This window comes from Mercenaria mercenaria, chromosome 11 (genome assembly GCF_021730395.1).
Source record: "Mercenaria mercenaria strain notata chromosome 11, MADL_Memer_1, whole genome shotgun sequence".
Lineage (NCBI taxonomy): Eukaryota > Metazoa > Mollusca > Bivalvia > Venerida > Veneridae > Mercenaria > Mercenaria mercenaria.
In genome coordinates, this window is record NC_069371.1 from 72688972 (window position 1) to 72704484 (window position 15513).

At 33.9% G+C, this 15513-nt stretch overlaps 1 protein-coding gene across 1 annotated transcript; it reads right to left on the reverse strand.

Moving 5' to 3' along the window:
* Positions 1–5310: 5310 nt before the first annotated feature.
* Positions 5311–9673, reverse strand: LOC123531589 (vitelline membrane outer layer protein 1 homolog). Its single transcript, XM_053518198.1, has 4 exons — positions 9445–9673; positions 9056–9168; positions 8540–8740; positions 5311–6878 (listed from the first exon to the last, which is right to left on the reverse strand). The coding sequence occupies exons 1-4, from the start codon at positions 9671–9673 to the stop codon at positions 6630–6632; spliced, it is 792 nt and encodes a 263-aa protein (XP_053374173.1). The 3' UTR covers positions 5311–6629.
* Between the last annotated feature and the right edge of the window lie 5840 nt (positions 9674–15513).

Sequence of the window (15513 nt, forward strand, 5' to 3'; positions counted from 1 at the left end):
TTAATAAATCGTATTTTTAGGGTTTATGATAGAATTCAATCATATCTCAAATAAATAATTAATTTACAAAAGGAAAATAAAATGCACAAAACGTATTTATACGAAGTTGAAAATTTGTTGAGCACACGGGAAATCTGCGCACTCGTGGATGAACCACAATCACCATAATTTTGTTAGCTTTTAAATTAAATAAAGCTTATCATATTTAACTGCACTTACCTTGTTAGACATTGTTTGTCTCATGTCATTTGTGTGTGCTTACAAATATACTGATTAATTGATATAATCAATAGGTGTGATAATCCAATCAAACTCTATCAGGACTAATCAAAGGACATTATTCGTGCTTTGGCAATAAATGCAGTAAACGTTTTTATATTCATATATAAACATGATATAATTCTTTTAAAAACTGTTTTTTCATAATATATTTTCTTCTTAGATTATCAAAATAACATGAAGAAATAACTCAATTAGTTCCAATAATAAACATACGGCCGATCCTTTCCGACCATCGCGGTTTATTCACTGACATGTATTTAAAAACAGAATATTTATAGAGTGGTGGAACCTATGCTCGCGGTATTTTGTACATATATAATCTTTTTAAGCAAGAAAAAATTATTATTTCGATTTGCCTATGCAAAAACATAAAGTTATCCTCCTTTTATCGAAACATATTGTTGATGTGCGTCATCACGTGAATTAGTCGTCTCGTGAGCTATCGACACGGCATACGTGAAAAGGTGAAAATTCGCCCTGAAGGGAACCTATACTGGCGGTATGTTATATCGATTAAACTAATGGCGAAAAAAAATTCAGCAGGCTAAAAATGAACAAACAAACATATGCGAATATAATATTTAGAACATTACTCATTTATTATGTGAAAAACAAAAGAAATGAGGATAAAATTTAGTATGTGTCTCTATGTGTATAATAGTTCCCTTACAGAAATGGAGTCACTATTATAACAAAGCTTAAAAACGTATGATAATGTTATTTAAAAACAGAATGTTCAAGTATTAAAGATTCAAACAACGACAGAGATTTACTCACTAATGTTTTTTACACGTCTTTTGTGTGTAGGAAATTTACTTCTCCCTACATCTCAGAAAGAACCATTTGGACTTTGTCAAAATACTAAGATCAACGTCGATCTTTTCATGGTTCGAAAGGCACTCGTAGTGTAGCCAGGCGTCACATTCATCACATCTTGCTCTTAAATGTATCTTCTATCTGAATGTAATGCATGATTTCTAAAAAACTAACTTTAGTTGAGTGATTTTGACATATTTGAGTGAGATTTGTGCGACAGATACAGATTGTGTAAAATGTATCGGCTGCTGTATACGTCACGTGAGCGGCACGCGCGGCTATCGCTACGTTTGTTGTAAATGCATTTCACCACTGGTCGGTGTTGAACATAGTATGATGAAATATTTTTATCAGTGCTTCTGCAGAGAGCGTATTTATCGAAATACCGCGAGCATAGGAATACCGCGAGCATAGGTTCCACCACTCTATAGATCTATATATTCATATTTTCTAAAATATGTAAAATGGAAGAAATATAAAATGAAAACACACAACTATTTCTGAGGGGTCGAAATGTCTTGGGGTCGAAATGTCTTTGGGGTCGAACTGTCCAAGAAAATTAAATTTTGGGGTTGAAATGTCTTGGGGTCGAAACGTCCAAGATTCACGTGCAGACGTGGGTAGGGAAGGCTTTCAAGTAAACTTTGGACTTATCCGAGTAAAATGGAAGAAATAGAACTTCCTCTTCAAAATCTTGACAATAAAGTGAATAAATCTGTCTTGTTCTTGCATCAGAACAATTTCTTAAAATGGGTGCCAATTGAGTTTTACTTTCTCCTCCAACAACTTTCTTTTCAACACGCCATTTTTGAAAGCTTCTAATCCAATGCCGAATATCATTCAACTTTGTTGTCATCATCTCGACGAGTAGGTTGAGCACCATTAAATCGAGCTATTTATCTATCTATCTTCCGTAGACGTCAAACCCCTTGCGTGAATGTAGACGTTTTCCGCGTCAAAATCACACAGAGAAAGGATATAGTGATAAAAATTTAGAGTGGAAGAAAGTAAAAAAAATAACTTTGGTGATATAAAAAGGTTTAAACTTGAGTTTGCAGGATAACTAGGGCGAGGCATGTTCAAGGCTGCAAACTACAGCACTGAACTGCTCTAGGGCAGGGAGGTGGGCGACACTGGGGAGAAGTTGGTTCCAATGGTACACTGTTCTTGGAAAATAAGAAAACTTGTAATATTCAGTGGGGGCAGCAATTAACCTATAACTTAGGGAATGGCCATAGCAGACAGATCGGGTCATTGGGGTATGGTATTCTACGATTGGGATAGCAACCAGATCATGGCAGATTGGTTTGATGATGACAATGTTAGATATATTGCCGTGTCATCTGCAAACAGACAGACTTTGGAACTGACGTTTTATGGGAGGTCATTTATGTAAGCTAGAAAGAGTAGGGGACCAAGTACAGACCCCTGCGGGACACCTGATGATACTGGGATGGCATCAGAGGTAGTGCCATTTAGGACTACTGATTGGATTCTATCATCTAAGAAGCCTTTGACCCATCTTAGTGTGTTACCTCTGACTCTGGACATATTCATGCATTTTTATAGTAGAACTTTTTCATGGCTAACCTTGTCGAAAGCCTTACTAAAATCTAGAAGAATAAGGTCTACTTGTTTCTTAATGTAGACTGAAGTGACCAGATCATTTACTAACATAACTAACTGAGTAATGCATGGCCTTTTCCCCTAAATCCATGCTGTAGGTCAAACAGAATACTATGGTTGGTGAAGTGTTCAAGAATTTTGCATAGGACACATGTTAATGAAATTGGCCTATAATTTACTGGATTAGACCTATCCTTTATTTTTTTTTTTAAATGGGGGCAACATATGCGGATTTCCACTGGGATGGAAGTGATGCTTCCTCCAGGGAAATCTGACCTCAAGGATGGGCGATAGTTCTACAGAGAGTGTTTTAAGTATTATAGGCTTGATTTTGTCAGGACCACTGGCCTTATGGGGATACAGGTTGCTGAGAAGTTTCTCAATACCAGTTGTACCTATCCTAATATCTGGCATAGTAGGGACTGAATTACCATCTGGGTTTAGTTTCATTTTACTGAGCGGGGCGAGGTTTAGTGGTGATTTGGGGCTAAAAACAGACTGAAACTGTTTGTTCAGTACTGTTGCCTTAGATTGGTCGTCCAGATGGAGTTTATTTTCATACTTAAGGAGAGGGATAGAGGAAGATTCCTGTCTCCAGTGTTTAATCATCGAGTACAGTTTCTTAGTATTTGGTTTATTTGGGAGTGAGGCATCAGTGTTGTCCAGGTTTAGAATGTGCTAATTTAGACTATTAGCCAGAAGGGGTTTTGCTCCCCCCACCCCAAGGGGGAATTTTGTGGGCCGTATCTTTTTGAAACTTGAATTTGTGTTGAATATCTTGGCATAAACTTTGCAACTGGCGAGAGGGGTTTTTCTCCGTAACAACGCCTTAAAATACGTTACCCTCAAAACCATTTTTTTCATCAATATTTACAGACAAATGGTACCATTATGTTGGTAAATCATTTCAAGTTTACATATTTTATTTCAAGGTGTATACTAGATGCTGCAATCTGATTAAATTTTAATGTCTAAAGTATGATGTTAAAGAAGAAAAATATCGGAAAAAGATACGTTACCCTAAAAAAAAAAATAAAAAAAAACATTTTTGGCATAATTTCTTTTACTGCAAATTTAGATGACCAGGTTATTAAAAATTGAAGTTACTATTAAGAAGTTCAAAGTTTAGCCAAAAAAAAAAAATGATACTGTATAGTGATTGCTAGTATAAGTTAAGGGAAAGCATACTTTTAAAGATTCGTAAAATGTAATGGCATTCTTCCAAAATATGCTATTTTTCAATCATACCAATTTCAAACATGTTTTTCATAAAAATGTCCGATCAATTTTAAATTGACATTCTTTAGTTACATGTAATACAACTATGTCCTTATTTATCAACAAACCTCTAACTTGTTCGATGTGTTAAATTGAATTCTACATTACATTTTACGTTACCAAACATACAAATTATATTGTATCATGTCTTCAGTTTCTTTAAAACATACTTTATCATTTGAAAAAAGAGGGACAAAAAACATTATAATTTTGTTCTCAACAGTATAGTTTTGCATTTCAAACTGAAGTTTTAACTTAAAACACATGTATTAAGATATCAAATTAAGTTACAATTTACGTTACCGAACACACTAACTATATCTCTTGTGTTCTGTTACCTTAAATATACTGTAGCACTTTAAAAAGCATATTTACAATTCAATCAAAATATGTTTTAACATAGCTTTGCATTTTAACTTTATACTCATGTATTAAAAAAAAAACAAAAAAACAATTACGTTACAATTTACGTTACTGAACATATACGCTATACCTTTTCATGTATTCTGTATTGCGAACATATACTTTGTCTTTGTGAAATAGCAAACTTACAATGATTTTTTTCGTTTTAAATATTTTGCTTTCAAATCTAAACACATACATTTAACAATCAAACTATGAAACTAGAACCTAATTTACATGTTCCATGATTACACCTTCACAAGAACACTATGCGCCTAGACATTTTTAAACAATTAATATATTATATATATTTAGCTATTTAAAGGCAAAGAAAATCTCCTATATAAGTGACCCCCCCCCCCCCCCCCCAATACCAGACTTTTTAATCCCCAATATACAAGATCCTGTCTGGTCCAGTCTGATAAGGGTCCATAAAACCCCTGTAGACTTGACATGTAGCCTAATTATTGTCAGAGAATCATAAATTTTATTGCCTACAGGTAAATTGGTTATTTCCTGTGTTTTGCATTTTATTAATTGAAATGCTGTTGTTTTTTTTTAGTCTTTTTTCAGCATGTACACAAAATTATTTTAATTCATAAGATACTAATTTTGATTGCTCAGTCATGTTGAGTAATGTCCTGGCCAATTAAATTATAACTCTTATAGCAAAGCATTTCTCTCTATAAAATAATTATTCAAAACTTAATAAGAGAAATTACAAGTTTGTTTATTCAATGATTATGATCTTTTTATTAAAAGTAACAAAACAAAAACGAAAAAAAAGATAATTGCTGGATTTTATTAGAAATTAAAGAAGCGTTCAGTGCATTTTTAATAGATAAAGAAGGTATATGACAGAAGGATGTTATATATTAAAATGCTTAATTCCTCTTGTTTGTCTAAATAATGTTAACTTTCTTTTATTTATAATAAAATCCAGCAATAAAGATATATCATTGTTCAAAATACACAATAATTTATTACTTCTAAAAGCTATGTGCCTGAATGCATTTTTTTTATTTTTGATAATAACAAACAGCAATAATGAGATGTACTTGTTAAAAAACTTACTTTATTAAAAATATGATAAAACACTGTTGTACCTTATCACTTTGTTTATTTAGCCCTAATTCAATCAAGCTTTCTAAACTCGTTATAAAGGTGAGAACTGATTTGCTATAAAGGTGAGAAATATCACCTGCAATTTATTTATTGCACAGTAGCTATACAGTAGCTTATAATGATAAACAGAAGCAAGTCTACCAATTGTCCTGACTTGTGTATTGGCCCTTATCGCTAATACGCAGACCTTATCATCTCCATAGGCCACATACCAGGCATACCAGAATCAGTGTCTTTAAACACTGCTGTTGTGGCAGCTAATAAAATATGTAATAAGATCTTTTAAAGGCATTGAACGCAACAAGGTAAAAAAGAACAGAAGACTCCCTTCATAAAAAGAAATGAAGTGTGCAATACTTAAGTACCTATAAAATGCAGAAATGCAAATATTACAAAACTTGTCTTGGAAATTCTAAATTCTAAAGAAAGGTCGTATTGATAAGTATATGGCCTGCCATTTTAATCAGTAAGACAGGGTCCAAAATATAAACTATAGTAACCCGTCCTATTTATGATATTTACGAGTATCATACTAACTAAACATTAACGTACAGATCCGGGTATGTTTCAACAGTCAGCAGAAAACTTTATTTTAAATTTGTTTTGTCTTAAGTAAAAGTGAAATATCTGTTTTATATTGAAAATATTAAATTTTGTCTTTGAAACTCCTCAAAATGTACACCATGTTCTGCATAGAAAATGATATACATTTTGTATAACATCTAAATTCATATTTTATTTAGTAAAAAGTAATTATCTCTAGCTGACTCAATATGGTGAGCGCAGATCTTCGGAAAGCGAGTTCGTGTGTTTGATACTCTGGTAAGGTGCATGTTCTCTCGTGATTTAAAGGACATTTTGTTTGAAATATTTCGTCCCCCACCTCTGATTCATGTAGGGAAGTTGGCAGTTACTTGCGGAGAACAGGTTTGTCCTGGACCAGGTACAGAATCTAGGGTTAACTGCCCGCCATTAAATATCTTAAGTACTGTTGAAAATGGTGTTAAACCAAAAACAAACAAAAATAACCCAGTTAAAAGTAGGATGCAGAACATAATGTATATAGACGTTATCAAATAGGTAATGTTCAGGCAGGTGATTTAAAGACAGCAATAAAATTGGACATCATTGAGAGCCGTATCGTCGCCGAATGTGCCTTGAGGCTTTTCCACCTTCGTCTTGATTCCACAAATTGCTGTGTCCTGTGGACATGAGGCACTCCATGCGCCCCATGTACCCCATATACCATGCCCCGGTGACTTGACTAGTTCCTGCGGCTTTTGGTGCCCACGTCTGTCCCGACAAGAGAACTTCACGTAGTTGGCGGCAGTGTCCCCTGTGTTTTGACCCTGAGGATATAACCTGGTGTTTAATTGATATTTACAAAGTCTTTTTTATTCTAAAAAATGTTTGTATATGTCTAGTACTTCATACATATTGTATGATGCTGATATATAATATACATGTAGTATATAACGTAATTATATGCCTTAAAACTGGAAACCACTTGTAGGTAATGCGAAGTGATATAAATATTATAACTGAAACGAAAACTTTATATATACACCTTTACATTGAAATTTAGTAAGTTTACAAAATTGTCTCATGCTATTTTGAACACTGATCCGTTTCAAGGAAGTCTTTAATTTTCAAGACATGACTTGTTATTGTTTTCTGATGTTTGAACTATGGGTCGTCAGCAATACTTTTTAATCTCCAGGACCGCTTATAAAATGTTATTTTCTTCAAGGAATTGTCTCTTAATTCTTATGCAGCATACCTTTTGTCTCTTTTTTTCAAAACAAAAGATGTTACTTCAGTACTGATTATCGACCTACGACCAAAACATATGCCTGCAAGATATTTTATTAATGACACATATGTAATTTAACGTTGCTGGCATAATGCTTACATTTCACGCTAGCATTCATCCGATTCAAAAAAAGGTAATTTGAAAAAGAAGGTAAATGACAAGTAATGTTTCAGCAAATGCAAATTAGAGAAGTACATAGAATTGGGCCAGATGACGTCTCATGACGTTGCAACGGGCACTAGCCTCTACTTAATAAATGTCTACAGAAAATATGATGTTGAAATATCAACTAAAGTTTCATTGATTTTTGATGATACATGAAGAAATGACAGGTGTTTATTGAACACCCATCGTTAAGTGGATGGAGTCTGCTTTTCATATATAAGCAAGTAAAGTAAAGTGTTCGTTTATGATAGTGTTACCCCTGCAGAAAAGACCAGCCATTTTGGCTTAGGGGACGCCTACAGCTTGAACAGCTTTACACACGATTCCTATTCTTCACCAGGCAGGCAAACACTATTAAGTATCATTCAACTAGCTGGCGGCCCACCAACAGTTTTCTCTTCTTTTAATGTTAATGTTTTATTGTCTGGATGGGTATATATTTGACAACCACGATAATTGAATTTAGAATATACATGTACCACTAAACGGAACGGTACACTAGCGGACTTGCAGACTATTTTATACACATTTTAGTTTTTCTTTCTTTCTTGTCGAGTTTAATGTTTGATCCTATTTAACTTCAAAGTTAACATGTTTTGAGCATAAAAAAGTATATTTACTGCAATATCCAGGCTTTACAAAAACTTTAGTGGAAGGACTTTCACTCTGGCTGAATTGGTGTATTCAACATGTTCAATATAGAAAACGGATATCTATTTTCTATATCATGATACCATAGTATGTTTGCATTGCGTCTGCTTGCAGGAACGATTTACATTACACTAAAGAAAAACTATAATGATAGTCCAGTTTATTATTAGAATTGCGTCAATGCAATATCTTTTTATATATAAAATATTGACAAATGACTGTGCGTTAACTGTTTAGGCCAATGAAATGCAGCGCTACAAACTGAGGTTGGACATCGGAGCTTTTATAAGAAAATATCAATACATTTAAGTAATTATAAGCATACGTGTTGTGGCCCTGCGATTAAGCCGATGAAATATCGCATAATATATGAGAACCTACCTGGTATTTTTCTACTTGAAGAGCAAAGGAGGTTAGGTACTGACGTCCGCGCACATCGGAAGTGCATTTAACTCGTCCAACCCAGGTTCCCCAGGGTCCTTGAGCCGAAGTGACTTCACCACTGTCTTTCCCGTCTGGAAATTCACAGAGGAGTTTGATGGCATTCAGCGCTGTGCAGTCACTGTCGCGTTTTGGCTCGATCTTCAAAAGGGAAATAATGCATTATTTTCTGTTGTTTTTGTATTCTGTAACAACAATGTCTTGTTCTACTACAAGAATGAATTCAAAACCTTATAGCTATTAGTAATAGCGAAAACGTAAAACTTCCGATTTATGTTCAATCAAATGTCTAAACCGTTTATTCGATACAACATTATTAAAGTTGATGATATAAAATCTCGAATGTCTCTAGAAATAACAATGCAAGACGTGTCAGAAAGAAGATATGGCATATATGAAAAAGTAAATATGAAATAAGAGGTTAACTGTCGTCATGTTATAGTTCGTTTTACTTACTCTCATGTCGTAACCAACGGCATAAGAACCCGCCGGACATAGCTGAATAGAGCCCCAGGCTCCCCACCAGCCACCGTTTGTTACTTTTAACGTTGCTATGACTATTGGTACATCTATGAACAAAACCGTAAATAGATATGAGAAAAATGATAGACCAGAATGCAAGCTACTTCACTTTAATGGTATATTCAAAGGCAAACATGTACAAGAAAATTTGCCATTTACATGTATGTTGCGATATGAGTAAAACGTTTATCCTAATTCAAATCATGAGGTAAAAAATACTATACAATATTGAATGTAACATTTAAATGTTAAATATTAGATTAAAATGAATCCTGAAATGATATTTTCAACTTAGTTTGAATAAAATATGTACAATTTTATACCGCTACTGACAGCCGATGCGGTTCCTGTCGCTGGAGAGACAGTTTCAAATCCGGGACTTATGGTCCGAGTTCCAATTACAAATCCTGGACTGACGGTCGTCACTCCTTCCGAATTACTTGTTCCAACACCAGAACTGTCATTAGATGCTTGTCTGCTTACTGGAGTATCAGTTTCGAAACCAGGGCTTTCAGTAGGATTGTCTGTTCTAAATCTTTGAAAAACTACCATAAGAAATACTCCTACAAATAATAATGCGAACATTGAATGCAGAACAAACAGACATATTCTCCTGCTGAAAACGACCATCTTCTTACTGAGTTAGGAACGAAATAGGAAGATAAATGTATTTCCTTCATCATCTATTTGTATAGATAAGGATTTTCAATATAATAACCATGATAAACGATAGATAAATGCTTACTAAGAAATCAGCTTGTCGAAGTATTTCCGAAATGTGAAATACACTTTATTTCCCGTACCTAGTTGTTTATATATCTGGAATACCGAGAAACGATTGGTTTATGTTAAACAGCTTTGTCCCCCAGCCCGACATTTAAATGTAGTTCAACATTCATTTTGTTAATGCCAAGGTGCTGTCACGAGCTTTTTGTATGGATAACGCATGTTCTTCGTGTTTACTTATAACATCTGCAGAATCCCGTGGGATTGGTTGCTTCACGAGCCAACGTTTCCCGAGGGATTCTGAAGGTAGAACAACACAAATGAACATGCGTTTACGCTATTCTAACATGAGATGCGTAAAAAAAATAAACGAATAAATTTTTCTTCAACCTTATTAAATTTCCATGAAACGCGTGGGAATGTCTTTGTTGTTATTTCACGTTGACGTCATTTCCTTTTAAATCAGCTGTTTTCGTATCGTAATGGGCTTACGCTTTGCCATAGAACGCGCATATGTAAAATGGTGTTATAACAGCATGTGAGCGCGAGAATCTCTCTGTTAACACACGTTTTCTCTCCTTTTAAAAGACCTTAAGACAAAAATAACACTTTTATTTTGAAATGTAGGTTATTAGTCAGTTCACCATTCGGGTTTAGTAATGCTCAGCCTGAATGTCCATAATGCTTAATATCTAATTCGCTTTCGGGCTTTGTGATACTTAGTTACAATGTTAAGTGGCATGTACATTGTAGGTAAATCATCATTTTGCATTCACGTTTTGCAATGTTTAACTGCCATGCCCATATTGATGTAGATCCAGCGTCGCGTTCAAATTTTTCGAGTCTAGGTTAATACCGGGTTTAGGGTGTGAGAGTAATCATGCCAAGGTTAAGATTAATTAAGAAAATGGAGGATATTTGTTTGTTTGCAGTGTGATATATAAATATACCATCACCGATAAGGGGGACAATTGAAGATTTTCACGAAGGCGGAGCTGGTGTGAAAATATTAGAATTATTGACCTTATCGTTGATGATACCTTACGATATCTCACTGCTAACAAACACATTTTTCTTTTATTATGTTAATTTGTGAGGATCAACGAATTTTCTGTAAATTACATGCTTATGCTTAAATGTTCAAATAAGTCCAATACTACAGTCGAAATACGTAAACAAATGTTAGATATCCAAAATCCTTAGAAACGAAGCAACAGAATTAAATATCATCATGGAACCAATGGAAATATTGGTCTAGGAGCTGTATAGTATAACGAATAGGAATGGAAGTTGGAACACAACTAGATGGGTGTGAAAGTATTTCGACGAAAATGCTGGCATATTACGTTAAGTTGAGTTGATGTCTTGTGATAATAAACTAAGACAACTAAAGTGCCGTTAATTTTTCATAAAATAGTCGTTAAATGTTTGATTATGTAAACAATAGTTTCCAAGAATTTGAGTAGAGAAACAAAAATCGGATTTTATATGAACTCTCAACATCCGATCTAACCATTCGCTCAATACTGCGTTTCATTATACTTGTTGCTCGACGAAAATGCTGGCATATTACGTTAAGTTGAATTGATGTTTATGATAATAAACTAAGACAACAGCCAACTAAATGTGCTGCCGCCAGTAAAATCTGCCATACGACAGTAATGAACCGATGAAAAGTGGAGGAATCACGTATATATACATGAAGCCAAGCAACCGATGTAACATTTCTAGGCCATTACTGTTATTTCTTTTGCAAACTTTATTGTAGCTAGCTTGTCCTACCTGTACATCATACCTGACTCATGTAGCCTATGGCTTGAGTATTAGGATAATCATAAGATACCAGTAATTCTAAAGGCATCAAAGGGAGTTAATTAAAGAATATATTTCAAGTGAGATAACTTTTTCTGAAAAAAAATAAAGTTCGGCACTGTGAATGATATAGAGAAATATCTCATTGATATTCTTCAGTATTTCACCAGATAGCATAAAATAAGAAAAGATTAATAAATCATCCAGAGTGAAATAAAATGTGTATCATGCAGTCTGTCAAGGTGTCTGTACAAATTGGCAGCTTAAAGCATGTGGCTGCTTAAAACAAGTTAACATTAAATTGTTAATCAAACTGAGAAATAAGCTGACTGGCTCCTAGACGCAAGTTGCCGCTTGATATACGTAGCCGCTTGGGTATGTTCAACTGTAGGTCGGATGACTTTTCTTTACTTTAGTGTTGAAGTAGTCGTATTTTTCAAAGTAACCCTGCTTGAATAAAATAAAATGGAATCCTGAGAAACGGACTGAGTACAGAAGAGGACTGATTTCAAAATTACCACAATTCAATTATATTTTTGAATCTGTGGACAATGTCAATGAATCGACAGTGAATAGAGTAGTTACCGAATTTGTCGATCTGATTAACGGTGTTGCTAAACCGCTATTTCTACAAGAAATACGCCCAAAGGGCTTACACACTTATGAATTTAACAGAAATTCTGCATTTAAAAGATCAGACTGGTTTGATAAATCATGTCAGGATAAAAAACAGGATTACCTAGAAGCTTTAAAGTGTTATAATCAAACACAAAGTAACGAAAATAGATTAATTCTAGCGTCTAAAAAGCGTGCTTACAAAAAATGGATTAAAACTAAAAGATCGCAATTTAAGGCGAATAAAATGAAAGAAATTGAAAGTTTAAAGTCAAAAAACCTCAGGAGTTTTGGAAATACTTTTCAAAAAGGAAAGGCAGAACAGGTAGCAATATATCAGCGAATGACTTCTATAATTATTTTAAAAATCTGGCAGACGAGATCAATATTACGTTTGATGACGAAAGCGAAGATTTTTGTCGTGAACAGAGGTCGCCAGATGACCCTATTTTTGAAGAATTAGACACTTATATAACAATTACTGAAGCTCAACCCGCGATTAAAAACCTAAAGCGCGCAAAAGCAGGCTCAAGTGATGACATAATTAATGAATATTTCATTGAAGCTGGGGATATTCTTGCTGCACATTTGGTGGACTTGTTTAACATTATATTTTCAAGTGGCCATTTTCCGTCTGCTTGGATGGATGGAATAATCATTCCCTTGTTTAAAAAAGGTGATGAAAATAATGTAGACAATTATAGAGGAATTACACTTGTTAGTGTTATATCAAAGCTTTTTACATCAGTACTTAATACTAGACTTACAGACTGGTGCGAGGCCAACAATATAATTACTGATTCGCAATTCGGATTTAAAAAGGGGTTCTCTACAACGGACGCCATTTTTTGTTTGCACGGGCTAATTGAACATAGTTTAAACAGTGGTAAACGTTTTTATGCTACATTCATTGATATGAAAAAATGCTTTGATAGCGTATACAGAAATGCACTTTGGCTTAAAATGTACAAACTGGGATTAATGGTAAAATGTTACGTGTAGTAAGATCAATGTATGATCAAGTAAGATGCCGTGTTAAACATTTGGATAAATATTCAGATTTCATGGAAATAACTGTTGGTTTGAAACAGGGAGAAATATGTTCGCCGTTGTTTTGGTCAACATTTATTGAGGATTTGGAACTGTATTTGAGTTCACGACCCGATAGTGGTCTAAATTTCGGAGACATCACGTTGATTCTTTTTCTTTACGCCGACGACATGGTTTTAATGTCAGATTCGATAGAAGATCTTCAGCAAAGTTTGAATAAGCTCCACACTTATTGTGAACGATGGGGGTTAAAGGTGAACACCGACAAAACTAAGGTGATGGTATTTAGACGGCGGGGTATATTGAAAAGAAATGAACAATGGACATTTAACGGAGATCAGTTAGAAGTCGTTGACAACTTTAATTATCTTGGCACAGTTTTTAACTCAAACGGGCGTTTTGATTTAAATACGCAAATGTTAGTAGGTAAATCGCTTAAAGCAATGAACACTCTATTATTCAATACCAAAGACTTTGATTTTACACCTAAATCTATGTGTGGTCTTTTTGATTCATTTTGTGTGTCTATTCTGAATTATTCGGCAGAAGTATGGGGTTATACAAAGTGTAAAGACATTGAGAGAATACACTTGAAATTTTGTAAACGTGTTCTTAATGTTAAAATTTCTACAAGTAACGCCGGAGTATACGGTGAACTTGCCCGTTTCCCATTATGTTAGAATCATTAAATATTGGTTTAAGGTTCTTAACACGAAAAATTGTGTAATAAAGACAATCTATGCACTAATGTTAAGTGATGAGAAACAAAACTGGGCTCAAAATGTAAAAACTTTATTATATTCTAACGGTTTTGGCTACGTCTGGGAATGTCCGCTAAACATAGATGTGAACACTTTCATACCATATTTTAAGCAACGGTTGGTAGATAATTTTGTACAAGACTGGAACAGTAGTTTAATTAACAACAGTGTTTTATTTGTTTACAAATATGTGAAGCAAGATTTTGAATACGAGGAATACCTGAATACAGTGACAAATAAAAGGTATAGACATTTGCTTACAAAGTTTAGACTGTCTGCACATAAACTGCGCATTGAAACTGGGAGATACGGTCAAAATAGACTTGATAGAAGTGAAAGACGTTGTGAAATTTGCAGATCAAATGATATTGAGGATGAGTTTCACTTCATTCTGAAATGTAAAAAGTATAGAAATGTTCGGAAACGATATATTGATGAGTATTATTTTGATCGTCCTAGTTTATTTAAACTTGTTGAATTGTTTTCATCAAAGAATTTGCAGACCTTAAACAGATTAGCTTGTTTTATAAACTGTGCTTTAAAAATAAGAAGTAACATATTGTGAAATTCTTTAATTTATAACGATTACGGATAAAATATATGCATACTCCTGTATGTATGAATCACAACCGCAAGTCTATCTTTTGATATATGTATAAAGTTTTAGCTTTCATAATTGTTTGTGTACTTTGATATACGCACAACTGATATTTTCTTTAATTATCATAATGTCACTCTCGTTTAATCAACTGTCTGTATTGTATTGATGTTTGATATATATACCTATGTATATGTGTGACCTTGATATATATATATTTATTTGTTTAAGGATGAGGAGCGTAAGCTCAAGTCTAAAAAATAAAAGATATGTTCTGTTGTGTTCTGTTCTATAACTTTATTACTTACCTTTATAGCAATTTTTGATTGAGATAGCCAAAATGCAACAACTATATACAACAACTATATATTATCAATAGTAACAGCTTACATCATAATAATGTTATCCACATAGTCGGGGATAACATTTTTACTAATAAAAGCAAGATGTACGTACTAAAAGTGATCTAGTGCACTGGGCTATGCACTTTATTTACGTCCAGAATCAAAGCACAGCTATCTATGATATGCATGCTGCTATTTATGCTTGTGATTACAGCATATAGATCCATCCCGTAAGCAAATTATGTAAATTATTTCATGTGACCGTTTTTTAATAGACGTATGGTTATGCAAAACTTATGAGCTTAAAACTGATAGCGTCAGAAATTGTTATCCTGATTTAGAAAATAAGATTAATGCCCTTTGATGACACTCAGAAAAGATTGTTCCGAGTCGTCAAAAAGCATAGCCACCAGAAAGTGTGATCAAATTTCAATATAAGTATGTCGAGGGTCAAACGTCTGTAAACGATGGTTTACCCTATGAATG